Source organism: Argentina silus (genome assembly GCF_951799395.1).
Source record: "Argentina silus genome assembly, chromosome: 22".
NCBI lineage: Eukaryota > Metazoa > Chordata > Actinopteri > Argentiniformes > Argentinidae > Argentina > Argentina silus.
The window spans coordinates 6,741,858-6,759,927 of NC_139676.1; the positions used below are offsets into that span (position 1 = coordinate 6,741,858).

At 44.3% G+C, this 18,070-nt stretch overlaps 4 protein-coding genes across 4 annotated transcripts in view; 1 reads left to right on the forward strand and 3 right to left on the reverse strand.

The window, feature by feature from the left end:
* The window catches only part of LOC310821639 (rho GDP-dissociation inhibitor 1-like), a 15,900-nt gene extending 10,093 nt beyond the window's left edge, over nucleotides 1–5,807 (reverse strand). Inside the window, exon 1 of the mRNA XM_083693757.1 lies at nucleotides 5,750–5,807. The gene's annotated coding sequence lies outside the window, so the exon portion shown is untranslated. The remainder of the gene's footprint in view (nucleotides 1–5,749) is intronic.
* Nucleotides 5,808–6,669: 862 nt separating this feature from the next.
* LOC310821638 (THO complex subunit 4-like) lies at nucleotides 6,670–10,386 on the reverse strand. The gene is made up of 6 exons (XM_083693756.1): nucleotides 10,031–10,386; nucleotides 8,276–8,449; nucleotides 7,889–8,036; nucleotides 7,635–7,701; nucleotides 7,213–7,414; nucleotides 6,670–7,019 (listed from the first exon to the last, which is right to left on the reverse strand). The coding sequence occupies exons 1-6, from the start codon at nucleotides 10,268–10,270 to the stop codon at nucleotides 7,005–7,007; spliced, it is 846 nt and encodes a 281-aa protein (XP_083549882.1). The 5' UTR covers nucleotides 10,271–10,386; the 3' UTR covers nucleotides 6,670–7,004.
* A 414-nt stretch (nucleotides 10,387–10,800) lies between these two features.
* anapc11 (APC11 anaphase promoting complex subunit 11 homolog (yeast)) lies at nucleotides 10,801–11,883 on the forward strand. Its single transcript, XM_083693759.1, has 3 exons — nucleotides 10,801–10,884; nucleotides 11,094–11,213; nucleotides 11,558–11,883. Exons 2-3 carry the CDS (start codon nucleotides 11,105–11,107, stop codon nucleotides 11,701–11,703), a joined length of 255 nt encoding a protein of 84 aa, XP_083549885.1. The 5' UTR covers nucleotides 10,801–10,884; nucleotides 11,094–11,104; the 3' UTR covers nucleotides 11,704–11,883.
* Nucleotides 11,884–13,177: 1,294 nt separating this feature from the next.
* ppp1r27b (protein phosphatase 1, regulatory subunit 27b) lies at nucleotides 13,178–16,052 on the reverse strand. Its single transcript, XM_083693758.1, has 3 exons — nucleotides 15,508–16,052; nucleotides 14,995–15,145; nucleotides 13,178–14,313 (listed from the first exon to the last, which is right to left on the reverse strand). The coding sequence occupies exons 1-3, from the start codon at nucleotides 15,755–15,757 to the stop codon at nucleotides 14,190–14,192; spliced, it is 525 nt and encodes a 174-aa protein (XP_083549884.1). The 5' UTR covers nucleotides 15,758–16,052; the 3' UTR covers nucleotides 13,178–14,189.
* Nucleotides 16,053–18,070: the final 2,018 nt, after the last annotated feature.

Here is an 18,070-nt window from a genome sequence, read left to right on the forward strand (position 1 = left end):
ATGACCTCAGCCTGATCACTACCTAGAGGCTCCTCCTAGCTCACTTCTCAGAAACAGCATCAGCAACATGGTTAAGATGAGACCATCCAATGAGGTCACGGTGAAGTCACATGACACAGGGCCCGTCTCTATAGGCGAACTCTCTCTCTCTTATGCGCACACACACGCACTCTCTCACACACACACACACACACAGAGAGAGAGAGAGAGAGCACTTGTAATGGGTACAGATACATAATTGAGGTCAGAGGAGCAGGGCTGTGTTCCTTTGCATGGGGCCAAAACCACCACGGGGGTTATTCTAAAAACAGATCAATCACACACACACACAGTCAAGAGTCTCTCACAGCCAACACACACACACACACACACACACACACACGTCTCCAGGGGGCCCTTGGATTGAGATTCAAAAACAAGCTCATACCAATCTACTCCCGAGCTGTGACTGTCAGTCACAGACATCTATCCTTATTCCCTACTTTCTTTATTCAGTCCAACTTCAGCTGGGCTGAGAGAGAGGGAGAGTATCAGCTGGGCTGAGAGAGAGAGAGAGAATCAGCTGGGCTGAGAGAGAGAGAGAGTATTAGCTGGGCTGAAATAGAGAGAGAGAGAGAGAGAGAGAGAGAGAGAGAGAGAGAGAGAGAGAGAGTATTAGCTGGGCTGAAATAGAGAGAGAGAGAGAGAGAGAGAGAGAGAGAGAGAGAATCAGCTGGGCTGAGAGAGAGAGAGAGAATTAGCTGGGCTGAAATAGAGAGAGAGAGAGAGAGAGAGAATCAGCTGGGCTGAGAGAGAGAGAGAGAGAGTATTAGCTGGGCTGAAATAGAGAGAGAGAGAGAGAGAGAGAATTAGCTGGGCTGAGAGAGAGAGTTTTAGCTGGGCTGAGAGAGAGAGAGAGAGTATCAGTGCAGCAGACTTTAATATCGCTACAGAATTCATGTTAATAAAAGCAGGGAGCGACTGTTTCTCACACACTGTCTTTCACTCACTCATTCGTCTACCATGTCGTCAGTTATTGATTGTTATGGACCTACACATCATCAATACGAAAAAGAAAATCAATAATTTAAGACGGAGGAGCACCATTAGGTTGTGTGAAACAATCGCAGTCTGTTTTCATGACCATGTGAATTCTGTACATCAGATCCAGTTGTCGATTAGTACGTCATCCCTCAGCCCTGTTGTTGAACCAAGATTAAAAAAAAAAGAAAAAAGGGTTACAGGCTGGTACATTGACAAAATCAGTCAACAACAAGACTGTTGTTAAATCAGTATGTCAATGTTTTAAATTGGATCTGTCCCTAGTACTCCAATAAACAATTAGGATAAAAATAACAGAAATCTACAACAACAACATCCCCCCTCTCTCTCTCGCCACATCATCCCCATCCAGGGGGTAATTACAGGAAACATAGTTTCTCTTCTTCTCTCCCCGCCCCTCCTCCATGTCTCTCTCTCTCTTGACTTCTCTTCCCCACCCCCCTCTCCATCTCTCACCCATGACACAACTGGAGAGTGGCTCACAAAAGCAGGAAGTGTTCTGTTTATGCCAGAAAGATCCAAGCGACATTCCCAATAAGGTCACTGCCACACACACTCTGAACCTAAACTGGCTATGAACTCTAACTATGCTATTTTGTTCGCGATTACAGAAAGATAAGTTAAATATGAAGATTCAATGACTTTTCTACCACCCAGAAACGTCAACTTGATGTTAAAGACCTGTCTTCTTGGGCTGGAGAAAGTGAAAACAAACTAGATTGAATTGGCTATATTATGAACCCTGTTAGCTGTGTGTGTGTGTGTGTGTGTGTGTGTGAGAGAGAAAACTATTTACCCTATATTTGTTATGCCCATAAAGTTTTTCCCACCCCTGCACTAGGATTGGGCCGGCTATGAACCCAATGTTAGCTACGTCAGTCTACAACGCTTCCATCAAAAGACAAAGTGAAAGAAAGAAAGAAGTTAGGATTCCATGTCAACATCCACAACGTTCTTGTTTTCAATTAAATGCTAGGAATCCTACGTCCGCCATTGTTTCAATAGATTTTTTAAAATGTAGATGTACTTTTTTTCCAACACATTTGTTTCTTTTTCTGTTAACGTATCTGTATTTACCTCGCCTATGTTAGCTACGACTGCAGGACTTTCAAAGAGAATGAGAGAGACGTTTTGATTCAATGCGTTTTCAACACCCATAAACGTATTTGTTCAGTTCAAGTCCGTCTTTCCCACTGAATCATGGTGATGGATGTTTCTGTGCTGGACTAAAGAAGGGAGTGAACAACTATGTTGGCGTTTCGGCCTAAAGAGTGAAAAAGCAAAAAGAACACATCTGGATCTCTGAGCAATTCCAAGAGTTTAATCATCTAATAAATCTAACTGGCAGCCACTCAGTGCGTAGGGAACTTTGATTTGTCTTCATTTGGACGGAAAAGTGGAGCACAGAGAAAGAGAGAGATTACTGACGCATTTCATTTGATTAGAGGGATTTGTACTGCTTACTACAGTTACTACAATACTAGGTCTAATCCGCCTCTATTTCTACAGTGCATGTCAGAGGCTTTAGGAGCACCATGAAACAATAACCAATAGAGTACCTGCACTTTGTAAATAAGTAGAGTCAAGCTTTACACAGAGGTGATGTGTCAAATGTGTTTACAGGAACAAGACCTTGTCATAATTCAAGGAAGCTCACCCCTGGTGTGACGCAGACAGAGCAGAACAGCGTTGTCATACTGCACTAGGCCCCAATGCTTTCAGTGCCTTCCAGCCAGCCAGACACCATGACACACTAGTAGACTGGGTACAGGAGTCTCTGGAGCCTAGCAGAGAAGCAGGATAACACTGGGATTTCCCCTCTAGCTAGTTTGTGTGTGTGTGTGTGTGTTACACATAACAGTATAAATAGCCGTACGTAAGGAGGAGAAAGAGAAGAGGAGTCTGGAACAGTAGGGAGGACAGAAGGATGGGTTTTTAGGTGGTTAAGATTCCCCCTTTGGCTAGTGTGTGCGTGTGTGTGTGTGTGTGTGTGTGTCTTCTTCCCCTGAAGAAGATAGCTAACACTATAGGTCTACCCTACTACTCACACTCTTATACATAAACAGACATACCAATCATCTGGTCTGTGGAAAAATATACTGAAATGTTTATTTATCATGTCTTACTGTACTATTCATATAACAGTATAAGGAGCCGCATCTGAAGAGAGGGAGAGGAGGACTCTGAGACAGTAAGGACAGAAGGATGGGTTGAGAGGTTGAGGTTCTCTCTCTGGCTAGGGGAGGGGAGGGGAGGGGAGGGGAGGAGAGGAGAGGGGGGCTAGCTAGCTGCTAACATACTTCCAGTCTCTCCCCTGACCTGCCTGAACTAGCTATAGCACAGTGGAATGTCACAGAATGGCTTCATCTCAATACTCTGAAGTGGCTCTCAATACTCTGTCCTCCTTTCCTTCTCCTCTCCTTTATCTGCACTCAGCTGAGGACACAGCGCAAAAAAAAGCAACATGGCGGACGACAAAGGGACATTCGGGTTTAACCCATTCTCTTAGTTAGTGCAGATGGGAGGAAGGAGGAAAGGAGACTACTTTGACCTATTGGGATGCAGCCTTTGAGAGAGCGCCCAGTTGACTGTGGAATGTGGGTCTGGAGTAATAAACGTGCCCGAGCACAGGGTGGAGGGGTTGTGGAGGGGCTGAAGAGTGTGTGTGTGTGTGTGTGTGTGGAGGAGGAGGCAGAGACCTGTTCAGACTCATCCTGACTAACACAGCAACATTAACACCTCCATCTTAAAAAGCGTGTCGTAAACATTTTTGGCACCAGGGAGGGATTGTACAGTCAAAAAGACATTAGCCACTACCTCAGGGAAACACATCTGCACTCATTCTGCATATTCAGTCCTCCACTCCCCGGCCCCATTCAACCTCAATCAAATCACACTACTTGATAAAACCACAGTCAAGAAGCCAAAAAAGAGGATGTGCCACTGAAAATGGAATCACGGCTTATCTCCCTCTAGCCTATATATGGTGGTACTGTTTATTTATATTTATATGTGTATATATATATATATATATATATATATATATATATATATAAATAAATAAATGAACAAAAAACAATGCTTCAGATAATATCAAGTTTTGACCAAAGGATACGTGGGGAAGAGTGTGTGTGCGTGTGTGTGTGTGTCTCAGGAGAGGTTGGTTGAGGTTCCTCATTCCATTCATTACAATGAGCCTGTCCTCTGATTTCTACCTCCATCAGCCTCCACTGGTGTGCGTGCGTGCGTGCGTGTGTGTTATGTAAGGACTGGCACAAACTGAACCTGCAGAGTCACTGAAGCTGAACCTAAGCGGTTCCTTCCCTCCTCTCTGAGGAAAATGAAATTACATCCTTTTCCATCCTTCCTCTTGGAGCTTGGACAAGGAGTTGTCAGTCTGATTTTACCCCAGCCTTTAAAGTCCAGGAATAACAGCATAACAGACATAGCACCCAAGTATAGATTTGACAGATAGATAGATAGATGGATGGATAGATAGATAGATATGCCAAATGTATGTAGATAATCAATTCATACAAGCTCTGCTTGATGAGCTTGTCTGTTGCACAGTAATGGGCTCAAATCAGTACCAGTGTCATATTCTAAATGGGCCACCCCGCCCAATCATAGCAGAATGTGTAACACCAGCAGGCAGGAAATCAGACGCTTCGCATTCAGGTTGACAGGGGAAACACACACACTGTTCTACTTAGACAACCAATCTGGTGGAGTGATACAATGATATACAGCTAGAATGCTTTATTTTAACCCATCTGATGAACAAAATGAATTGTTCGTTATAAAGGTACAGTGCAGTCTTTCCCAGACCGTGTCATCTTTGCATGGGCTCAGAATAGCCAGCAGTAGAAATGCAACTTTGTGTAGAAATTACACTCTTGTACATAAATAGACATCCCAATGGTCTGCACTGTGGAAAATATACACAAAAAAAACAACAAAAAAAGAAAATCTACATGACTTATTACAACTTCAAGGGAGAGAGACAGCAAACAAAGAAATATCTAACAAAGAAAATATCCCATGTCTTGCTGCTGACGGCTGGCGATCCATCAGCTGCTGTATGACTGTACAGTTACACGCCTCAAGAAAAAATCGAAAGTTTAGACCTTTCGAAAAAAGAAAAGCCATGCAATCAAACCGGAAAAATTACTTGATCGATCATAAATACATGCGTTGCGACAAAGAAGCCAAACGTCAAAGAGCTGCACTGTCTTGTTGAGTCCACTGTGTTGCTGGCACCGGCTAGACACGGGAGCTAGCCACCAGACACTTCACAGTGCACGAGGACGGCTATGCTGGCTAGCATTGACTCCCCAGTCCCCCACCACCACCACCACCACCAACCACCCAGTTAAACTAATTGCGTAAATTGCATGTACTAATAATGTTGTGAGATACTTATCTATTGATATATTTTTATAGAATTAAATACCAATTGGACAAGTTATTTGTTTGATTTGTTTCGCTGGCCAGGGTGCCATAGACACCGCTGCTGCAGCAGGGTGGGACAACGCTAGCAGGGGCTAGTCCTAGTTGGCTTGCCAGAACAACTCAGCAAATATTGACAAGTTGGGATGAAATGACAGCTAACAACAAAAACAAAGTCCTATTAAATAATCGGAAACATGCATATGCTTAATTGCTGACGCTCGGGTAGTGGTTTTGCAGTCGGCGTGCAGATGCTTACCGTTATAGCGCAGGTTTTCCAGGTGCTTCTAGAATAAGTGGTCCGGTCGCTCTGCACTGTCTGTGCAAGTATGGCGAATAAGGCACGGCGCCGCCCGCTCTACACGCGCTTCCGGGAACTACGCCGCGCACGCTGTGTGCGCATGCAGTGCTGGTGCTTGGTGGTGCCGCGCGCCCCCAAGAGTCTTTAGGTGGGGCCGGTTCAAGCCATGTATCATCAGGGTTCATGCAGAAGTAATGAGATTCTAGTGAACCAAAGTGTTTGCAGTGACCGTTTTTGTTTTATGCACAGCACACCATATGACGTCGCCTGAGGCAGCTCAGTAGTTCCAATAATTCATCAATAGTTAATCATCAATTGGTCTACTACTCTCATACGATGGTGAAGACGATTCTCCCTTCTAGGCGTCTGTCCTGCCATTGTACTAACCATGAAAGTGCAACTAGACAGCCACAATGACACCATTGTATGGAAAATCATGACCATGGTCTGCTGCTGGTCTTTCATGTGTATTGTGTTTGATGTCCCGTGTTTATGCCATGTGAAGCCAAAGGCAATTGCCCACTTCTTTCAGACAATAATGTTGTGTTCTAATCAACCCCAAATAACAAATGCATGAAAAAAGATAACTCTTGGCATGTCAGAATCTGGAATCAGGGTCAACATCTCCAGTCATTGAATATACTGTGTTCAAGGACCAAGTACGTACAAATGTGTTGTCATGAACTGCTTTCAGAATTTGACAGAACTCCAATCTCACAATTCAGATGTGTTCATGTGCTCGCATCAGATTTCCTTCACATTCTGAATTCTGTAATATGACAGTTCCATAATAAAATAATAATAAAAAAGGCCACAACAGTTCACAGTTGCTTGAATATTATCAGGTTTCAATGAGACAAACGCACCAGAACTCAGTATAATTTGTTTTGTAGGTTTAATACAATTATCTGCACAAGGAATAAAGGGGGAGGAGGGAGAGGGCAACTAAAAAAATAAACTCCCCCTTCGAAACCTACAAACTGTTCCCCCAAATAAAATGGTACAAAAAGTGTTCATAATATTAAAAAGGGAGAAAAGCAAAGATCCATACATTAAAATGACACGGTAAACAACAGTAAAGTGTGTAAAACATCCGAGTCCGTTTTGGCCAGACAAGTCCAACGACAACTGGCTTCAGATTCCACCAACGCTGCTGAGAAAAGGGATGGGTCGAGGAGGGATTTCCGACGAGTGCTTTCAGAAAATAAACGGTTTAACTGGTCTCCATCTGAAATTCAAAACAAGAAGCTACAATTAGACATTACAATACATGACATCCTTGTTTCCATCACCCGTCGCTCCTACCCCAATGCATGTTGATGACAATCGGAACGATCTATCTAGGCAAAGGGACCATCAACAGTACTGACGAGAAACACAAAATGATTTGCGTAAAATTCCTTTCTAGGTTAATGTCTCACCTTGGCATTGTAGGCATCCAGCTGAGCGTCCAGCTCCTCAGCTGACATTGGCGTTTGTTTCTGGCTCCTCCCGCCCCGTCCTCCCCTCCCTCCCCTGGATCCACCGCCACGGCCCCCTCCCTGCCTTCCTCCACCAGTGCTGCTGCTGAAGTTGGGGCGTCCGATCCGGTCTCTGTTGAATCCGCCGCTTCCTCTGTTTGAACTGGACGATAGTCAACAGTGAGCATCTTCACACAGAAAAGGTGTTCCCACCAAAAAGTTGGTAGCAATAAAAGTTCCCTTCAAAGACTGACTTTCACTGCATTTTTTCATAACAGACATATGTTTCCCACCACTATCATTCACCTGAAATTGTGTGATGCTTATAGACACATCTCAACAATTACACTTAATGAAGTAAAAAGCATATAGATGATTCTTACGTCTGTGTGGATGGTCGTCTCTGAGTGTCGATTTGTGACGTAACGTGCTGGATGCTCATTGGTCGGCCTGAAAAAAAATGTGTTTTCATTAGACTTAAGAACAAGTGTTCCACTGCATTCCTTTCAGAATAAGCTTCTGTTTCTAGTATGTGCCACAAACAGACCTTCTTGGCCATGTCTCCCTCTAAGAATACAATTTAGCTCAATTAATAGCTTTAATCACGGTTAAATAAAAAACATTAATCAGAACTCACCGTCAAGGGGAACATTGTTGTATTGCTTCATGGCCTTAAGTGCATCAGCCCTCCTCTCAAAGTGGACATCTGCTGTACCCTGACTGCGCCCGGATCTGTCGTAATGCACCGCTGCCTTCTTCAACGTGCCGAACTCTGCAAACAATTCCTGCGAAAATTGAGACAACGCATGAGAAACATGGAGGTGGAACTCAGGTGTTGGGATCCTCGATCGTCACCCGTGGTAATGATATGGATGTCAGAATTGTGAAATAAGTCGACATATATACACATCTCCACTGGCAGTGACTTAATGACAAAAGTGGCAGCTTGTAAGTGAGGCATAAAAGCACTGCTAATGGAAAATTTAGACTTTAATTTCCCTTTATTTTCTCTTCACCCAATTACCTGGATATCAGCATCAGAGACACCAAAGTCTAGATTGGAGACTAGGAGCTTGCCGCCGGTCTCCACCCCACGTCCTGCACCACCACCTCCGGTGGCTCTGTCTCCTCCAGCAGCAGCTCCACCGAAGCCTCCATCAAACATGTCGTGTTGCCATTTGTCGGGCAGCTGTCTTGGCTACAAAGGGGGTGGGGGTTGCGATAAGAAATGGGCAGCTGCTGACTTCCTGTTCCTGCCAATCAAAGACAGACTCCTCCCGCAACCCAATCCCAAATCAACCCCTACATCCTTACATCATATGTTCATGTACAGGCCTGAGAGGATTTGATGGGTATAAGCAATAGGGTTAAAGCTCCAGCTAACCCATCAAAGGGCAAGATGGCGCTTTTGCGATGTTGCTTGTCTCCAGAAGTGCATAGGGCTTGAGTGTAGGGACATGGAGTTGATTTAGGATTTGAGGTGAGCATCAGAGTGCTCAGGCAGGGGAATCTTACTTCACCACTACCATTCAGAACAGTTTTGTCTACCATCAGATGAAAATGTTGATTCTATATATACACACACAACTTGATAACTAAACATGATACAGGCTTAGCCATCATGTCACTAACGGTCAATTACACAACATTATAAAACTAATATAGACTTGAAAGTTAAATAGAACCGAAAATAAGCTATAGATGCCAATTGGCAAGAATTCAGCAAACTCAAAATGGCTACTTCGTAACATGCACTACAGGTGGCATCGGAGACTGGGTATGAGGCTGGCAGCTAGGTGTGGCCGTTCTCTCCTCGGCTCTGGGGAAACTGACTTGGGCTCGATGGCAAGGAAGGCAGGCGGGCATGGGGGGGGAGCAGCATCATCCAGAGATTCTGGTTCTGAGATTCAGCTCCTCCAAGCGAAGAAAATGGTCCATCCAAGAAAAATAAAAACTTGGGAAGTCCTCATTCTCTCCTGCTCCAATAAATGGCCATAGGGAAAGTTCAATTGAGTAATATTGAGTAGTGGTGTTTTACCAGTCCGGGTTTGAGACTTCAAACAAAGAACTCGATGTAGAAACTCAGAAATGGTGCCCCAGTTGACTGCGCATCCATTTTGCGGATCGCCATTTTGTTAGCTTGAAGTTGCATAACCGGCTCCAATTGTGACATTCATTTGTGGTTTTCCATAAATAAAAAAAAACATCGGGGGCTTTCAATTTACTGCCTTCTATGCGCCGGTCGCCAAATGAGACGAGGGGATTTCTTTACTAGCCAAAAACACGGGGTTAAACCCCGAAGGGCGATGGACTTGGGCTAGAAGAAGCAAAGCTAGCTACACAAACAAGGTAGCAAGCTAGCCGATTACAATAAAGCCCACGCACGAGGCGAGGGATAACTCGCGCCCATTGACGGACTTCTTCACTCCCAAAAAACACGATGTGAAAATAAAACTCTTCTCTTCGTCTTCTTCTATTGTTTGACCCGTAGGTAACTCAATGAAAGGTTAGGCCATGAGGCAACTCTAGGCCAACTGAGCCTACTACACAGGACTTCACACGCCATGGTAAACAGATTAGGGGTTTCGGGGGTGATTTGAAAGCGCCCTAGAACGCACTTTCAGTTTCACTCGGGGAACTCCACATCCAGCAACTTTGCTTTGTGAACAACATAGTGTGTTTGAAAACACAATATATAAGAGCATTAGATTATGTAACAATGGTCGTCGTGGGTGCCATCATTCCTCCATTTTCTGTGCTCCCTCTTTCTCGTTCCTACCCTGCTGTACGGCGTAGGTCTGCTGCTGCTGTTGCTTCTGTCGCCGCCGCCGCCGCGGCTGAAATTCTGTCGACTCCGCATGGGCCCTGATCCACCGCCGCCGCTGGTACGGCCAGCGCTTCCACCTCGTCCCGATGATGATCCACGACCGCGGCCTCCTCGATTTCCGCGGGCCCCACCACCATTTTTCTTAGTTTGTTTAATAATGTCGTCCAAGGACATATCCATCTTATCTGACATGTTGACACGTATTCTGCTCAAACCTAACAATCTGAAAGAACCCTGAGTAAGTTGGTGTATTTATTTATCTAAAAAAAAAACAACGGCGAGGACCCAACGCTGATCTTGTCGTCCGGTGATGAGGATAAAAAAAAGACCGAAAGACCAACCGGTTTTATACTTGTAGGAAGTACGCCTCCACAACTTCCGTTCAGTTCTTTAGCGTTTCTCTCGAGACAATTTGCTTTGCTGTCACCTATCGCTCATACCCGGGACTGCAAAAACAAAAAAACAAACATAAATGTCCAGAAAAGTGCTGTCAAAAAGAGATTGCATTGGAATGTATACATTTTGTAAATAGATAGGATTTGGTACTGCACCTAATCGAAAAACCTAAATATATCATATGTCAGGGTTCGGAGTCGAACAAGTCTTGATCAGAAAAATACGTGCAACAGATGGCAGTATTGTACCTGGTTAGAGGCATCATAGCTTCGTTGTTCTATCATCCGCGGCCAGACGGGGCAGTGCTGTCTTTCTATGAGTGAAAACGAGCAGACACAGGGATCGAGAAGAAGTAAATGTGTGGGAACTATCAGGAGATGTGTTAGTCAGTCTTAATTGGGAAATCTAAGGTAATATTGCATTTTTTCGCAATTCGATTTGAACTAATCATTAATGTTAACCAAAGTACGTTTATAGGTGCAAAGAAGATCATAGCGTAACAAACGCTGAACACGGTCTTTGTAGTTAGGCTACAGTTTATTAGCAGCTAGCTAGATGAATAGCTGTCAAGCATCTGATTCACTAATTTGGTAACGGTTATGTCTGTGTCCACCACCAGGTACAGCGGAGATGAAGGTGAAGATCAAACAGTGGAACGGAGTAGCGTCGTGGCTGTGGGTTGCCAATGACGACAACTGTGGGATCTGCAGGATGCCTTTCAATGGCTGTTGCCCTGACTGTGAGTTCATAAACAAACCAGTTGACATTGGCAAACTACATACACAAGATTTTGCAAAATGTTACTAGCTGTATCTCTGCCTATCGCCATTGCATTAACTCCAGTCTAGACAATCAAGGCTGCATGTCACATCATGTTGACAAATTATGTGTCTGTGATGACTGTTTATGCCTCCATTGTGTGTGTGTGTGTGTGTGTGTGTGTGTGTGAGAGAGAGAGAGAGAGAAATAATGTGTGATTTCTTATACTACCCTCTTCTATTTGATTACCAACTACTCTATTCTCAAAGTCTATTTTTTTTTAAAAAGTGGTGATACCTGTTCGTAACAATGTCTGTGTTCCAGGTAAAGTCCCTGGGGATGACTGCCCACTGGTTTGGGGCCAGTGCTCCCACTGTTTCCACATGCACTGCATCCTGAAGTGGCTAAACTCCCAGCAGGTCCAGCAACAGTGTCCTATGTGCCGTCAGGAGTGGAAGTTTAAAGAGTGACTTCATCCTCAGGGCTACTGGAGCTGAGGTGACGAGGATGTCCTCTTGGACTGAGATGGATACACCACAATCAGAGAGGATTATTGTAAAATGTGGGAATAAATGTACATATATTTCTTATGTTTTTGTACCTTTCAAACCAACTGTTCTCTATGTTTTGATCAATTAAAGCTTAGGTCATTGTTATCTGTGAGCGAGTGTGACTGGTAACGATGTGAGGGAAACAGGGGAGGCTGGAGGAGGTAGAAATCGGACAAACACATTCCTCATTTCATTCCATGCATTACAATGAGCCTGTACTCCAATTTCTTCCTCCATTGGTTGGGAAACAGTCTGCTACTGATTCAATAATGGTTTTGATTTGTTTGGCACCTTACCCACTTGTTAATCACACCAGGCAGGGCTGATTACATTTCACTAAGTTAAGTTTCACTGATACCATTAATTTGTACCCGTTAATCACTGAAAATCATCAGTTTTCTGATGGATTGTTTGGATTTGCAATGATCAATAGATACACATTCATGTTATCAGTATGAGATACATCATATTTAATTATTTTGTCTGCACTTCACAGATTCCCATTAGAGCAGGGAGCCACTCAGTCAGAACAAATCAAATGTGCAGTAGAGAAGTTACCTGAAACCACTACCATTAATACAGGGTCAAATTGATTGATCAACATGATCGTGAAGGTCAGGATAGGGGGTAGGCTGATCTGATCCTGGGTCTTTGACAGTGGAGACTGATGAAGGTAGAAATCAGAAGATGGGCTCATTGTAATGCATGGAATGGAATAGGGAATGGTATCAAACACACATTCTACCTTGAACAGAATCACCCACACTGATACTACATTCCCGTCATTCTGAAACATAATCAAACATAGTTTACAGTTCAGTAGCTCTCCCCCCAAATTCTAAGGCTGAATCCCAAAAGTCTTTCCTCACCTCCTTCTCAAAACCCATTGGAGGACAAGGTCAGAGGTTCCTCTTCAGACCTTCTCCTCCAATGTTTTTTCCAAAGGAGCTAGGCAAGCAGGGAGGACACAAGGAATCAAGGAGAGACTTCTGACAGTTGGCCAAGCCGTCTCTCCAAATACATCATACACCAGGGTTCTGTTGGTGCAATGCATCATGGGTTGTAGCTCCCTACTGGGTTTTGGCCCAATTAACCAGCATTAACTGGATCCCCACAGTGTTCCGATTAGGAAACCCTACCTGTAAATGCTCCTTACTTCACAAAAAAATGTCCTTTATCCATCAGTAATTTGTTGGAACCAACATTGGTCAGTTATTTTGAATTCACTTGTGGTTTCAGTGCCAAGAGTAAGCCTATACTTTAATTTCAAGCATTTGAGTTGTGCTGGCTATCAAATATCCAATTGAGAAGTTCTAGCTGAAAAAGTTAAGAAAGAAATGTACATCCTGAGGTTCTTTTATATGAAACAACTTTAATGAAAAATTGGTATGAAAGACTCACACATTAAGACTTGAAGTATATACAAAGCTACTGTGTAAGCATATTACACAAGTCACACATTCTTTTACTGTGCCACATAGCAAAACATATTAGTCCCTCTTACAGAGAATTTGACAGTTCATAAGGGAGCCAAGGAGTTAGTCTTTACAAAAGTGTCACAACATACAGACTGAACACTTCTATGGTAAATTGGAGGGGAAAATGCAATGTTTTTGTTTACTTATCTAGAATTATAAACCGTTAACATATGGATTGTGGGGTGGCGTTCTATAAGAATAGGTCTGAAGCTGAGGGTAACAACACGTTTCAGGTTTCAAAACCTTCCAGAAGCTTAATCTCTCACTCTCTCAAACACACAAATACAGCCATTAGAAATGCAGAATAGTAGATAAAAAAAAACTGTTATAACAAACTCATTCAACTGTCACACTCTCACCATGTATATATAAAAAAGTACAAAAGCTCGAAACGCCTGCACCAGCAAATAGCATAAAGCAGTATCTGCCATGCTTCCCCAATGAGAATCCCTTATAAACAGCAATGGTTGGGTTCAGTACAGAAACAACCCCTGACCTCTGGATTGTCGTTTTTGTTTGCAGTGATAAACTAGATGGAAACGTTGCCATCTTGCTTATAGCTACCCAATCCTGTCAGATCTATACATCTCAGGCTAATGGTTAAGGGCTTGTTTCTGGCCTGGACCTATACCTCACTCTCAAAGGCAACCAACCTCCACTGGCTGCCCCCCCCACCCTTCCCCCATCTCCCCTAGACCTCTCAGATGTCCAAGCCCGCCTAAACAGGATGAGGGGGGGCTCAGAATTAGAATGTTCTACTGATAGAATTAGAACAAGAATCAGAGTTCCAATTCTATAGTTCTACTGATCTGTCCATTCAGTTCCATTACAGTGGACCACAGAGCAATCAGCAATCAGCTTGGAAGCAGATTTCAGTAGTTTTAGATTTCAAGAGTTTTAGGGAGGTTTTCAAACGAGGGTTGAGGCTCAGTTGTCGTCCTCGAGCCCGAACAGCTCCAGCAGCTCCTTGCACTCAGGGTCAATGAGGTCAGCGGGTTTCTCCCCGCTCTCGTTCTCGATCTCGTGGTCGGCGCCCAGAGAAAGCAGGTACCTGAAGAGAGGGGGAAAGGAGGAAGAGAAAAAAATAGCTTTGGTCAGTAAAGATGACGTATCGGATTGGATGGTGTGACCCTGAAATGGAATGTGAGTGGCGCTGCAATAGCCAGCCGCTCTGCAATAGTTAAAGGTGAGATTTTGTCATTCTTCAGAGTCGGAGGGGGTCATGGGGGTACAAGAATGTTGAGGATCCCACAGCTTCTCTTACCCCTATGGTGTAAGAGGGGTGCTCAGGATCCAGCCAATGTGTGTGTGTGTTGGAGTTTGTTTGCCTTGTATGTACTGTTGACAGTGTAAACAGAAACTGTTAGCTCCCTCTTTTGTGACGTCAATAGACTGTCAATCTACTCCTATTCTGAGTTGGATGAATTAATTTGAACTGCAGGGGTCCTGAACTGCAGGGGTGTGGTGAGCAGATCAGCACAACTGAGCCTTAGGGCATTATCATAAGCTTAAGGGTGATATGAATAGGTGATGGGCTCACGTCCCAGTTTTGATAGCCCACTGACCTGGCTTAATGTGTGTGTGTGTGTGTGTGTGTGTGCATAAATACATCCAGTGACTGTCTAGGTGAGAGTATGCTAGGTACTCACTGGGAGATGTGAGTGTGGTACTGTAGGTCATTGTACAGTATGTGTGTGTGTGTGTGTGTGTGTGTGTGTGTGTGTGTGCTCACCTAGCAATGTCAGGTAAGCTGTCGCTGCAGGCCATGTGGAGAGGTGTCCAGCCCTCCTCATCTCTCTGGTGGATATCTGCTCCGTACTCCACCAGCAGCTTCACACACTCTAGGTTACCAGACAGGACCGCCTCATGGATCGCTGCCATACCTGGAAAGACAACAACAGGAATTAGATATAGCATTGTTTGTGTGTGTGTGTGTGTGTGTGTGTGTGTGTGTGTGTGTGTACAAGCAATGGTCAGTGTAAGACTGATGATTTAGTCATCATTGTGTGTCAAATCTTAGCACCACTACTTGGATCACAGGGACTGATTATATCTTTCAAACTTCATTCATTCATTAATAAATTCATCAGGCCAACTTAAATCACATCTGACCAGAGCTCAAATGAATCATTCTAAAGGAATTACCCGTCTGATAAAGAAACCAAAGACTTGTTTAGACCCCTTTTTCTCAAATGGATAAAATGCTCTCCCTCCCCTCATTTGATCTGATGTCCCTTAGTCTTACCTGAGTGATAGATGGTTTCCAGACTGACCCTGCGGGTCCTGATGAAGCGTCCGATCCTCTCCAGCTCTCCCTCTCGTACGTAATCCTGGAACACGATGTCATTGGAGAAGTGGACGTTGCGGATGGGTTTGAACGACGCCGCAGAGGAGGGCGAGGAGGAGTGGAGCATCGGTATGGGACCGCCACACTCTTTAGGGGAGAAGGCCTCGATGCCCATCGTCTGGGTCACGGGGTACTCGTAATACTTCATCCTTGTGGAGATTTCCTTTACTTTGCTCAAAATGAAGAAAAAAGACTGAGGAACTCCTGTGATGTGTATAGTAGGCGAGATGAAATTCCTTGGCTTCTTGTGTTCAGTTGCTTTCACCTTCCTTCAACCCTCTCTTAAATTCTTGAAACAGAAAGGCAAAAACCTTCACTGTAATATGAAAGAATATTCAAAAGGCAAAAAAAAACCTAACTTCAGTAGAATTCACCAGGCAAAAGGCTTTTCCTCTCTGTCTCTTTTGTCCTGTATGGTCAGTCAGTGGCTCTAGTCCTCTGGGGGTCCAGGGCCTTGGTGCTGGCCTCTATATACTCTCCTACGGTCTATTTTAGGCCCAGACACCTCACACATCCACTAGCTAGAACTGGAAGATGAGCAGGGGACTGGAGGGGGGCGGGGATGAGTCCACCCTCCCCCTCCAACCACTCCCCCCCCCCCCCCCCCCCACACACCACCACCATCCTGTCACAAGCCCTCCTAGATCCTTCCAGCTCATAACAGCAGTAACCTCAGATTCTGTTTTCAACCACTGCCTATTAGACCCCCCCTGCTTTGAAAATGGCCCTTCCCGCTCCCAGATGCTCACCATTCAAGATCCATTATAGCCCCACTGTGAAAGGAAGGACGGGGGGAGGACGGGGGGGGGGGGGGAAGTAACTTCTAGTAAACACCATCAAGGCATAAAATGGTTTACTGCCAAAAGAGGATACCAACACCGCGGAGGCAGCAAGAGGTTAAGAGGCATGACTGACCCGTTTGAAAATAACAACGTTGCTGTAAACAGTTTAGAAAATAAGTTTGCCAGAAGGGTCCCGTCTTCAGAGTCATAAACCATGGCATACCACTAACGTGACCTAAAAGTAATGGTGATTTCTAAATGTTTATGATTCGGTCATCTTCTTTCCTGAGTCTAGGCAAAAACAAGCAGGACATTCACAGTTGAAGCAAAATCCTAGACTAAATAGCACAAAGAATGAGAACGAATGAGTCTTCCAGGACTTTGCTTAATCTGTGTCCAGGACCAGGAAACCAGCCCTCAATGAATCATGCTTGCTGGGTTTGTTCTTCTAGTGGTACTGTCCCCACCTGTTGTCAGGATCAGAGAGCTGACCAAATCATAGACATTTGGAAATGACCCATGAGCCCATATATAAACAGAAAGAGTAATGTGATTTACCTTTGCATCACGTCAGTGGCATGCATAGTTTATGACTGTGAGGACAGGCCTTGGCTTCCCTTCATTTGGCTTTAAACCATTTTTATGCCCTCATGGAATTATCTAGAACAAACACACACAACTTCAAAATGGCACCCATTGTATTCATCGACTAGGCCATGCATCACAGTAGAGGTGAATGCTAACCATCGGTTGAGTCTCCCCTAACACCCATAGCCGTACTGAAAAGTGCAAGAACAAAAACACCCAAACACAAATATCTATTTTTTTTCCAGATTTTTATTTATTTATTTGGCCACCAAGTTTTTTCACTTTTTCCACGTCAAATTGAATGTGATGGAATGCTTTTGTTTCACAATCAATCCCCCACCCCTCCAGAGCTAGCTGTCAAACCCTCGCCCCTGCCCTACGCAACCCTCCCATTCCTTCCAAACGTCTCCCAATACAACAAAACAAACAAACAGACAACCCTTTCCCTGGACATGAGGAAAAAAAAAAAAAAAGCACACACTTCCCCAGCATTTTCACCACACACACACACACACACACACACACACACACACGCACAAGGGTCAGGCCGGGCTAAAGCCAGAGGGATGGGTGCGGTACAGTTAGGGGGTGGGGGTGGGGGTGGGGCTGTTGCACTGTTCCTCCCCCAAAACAACATGGACGCCTCTCTCAGATACCTATACACCAGTTCCCTTAGTAACAACCTCTGTCCCTTCTTCAGTAACCATGTGGAATCTCTGAGTGGCATGAACCATAGAGATACATTACCAGAGAAGGCACCAGCTATCTTTCTCATTCATGGTCAGTTCATGTAAGGGAGTGTGCTCTCTAGTCTTATAACTCTATGGCATGAGCAAGCGCAACAAACAGAGGTGAGTTTCCTCAAAGCTTCGCAGCACCAAGATCATCGTTCAGTCCATCACCTACAATGTAATGAATTTAGGATGGTCTTAGTGCTATACGGAGTTTTCTGGAAATTTACGGCTTTCCAAAACTGGTCTCTGGTCTGAGAGAGCGTCCGTGGGCCGACTTTGCCCAAGCTAGCATAGCTTAGCTTCAAACTGGGCATACTGGTACACAGATTAAATGACAAAATTGAAAGATAAAAACCT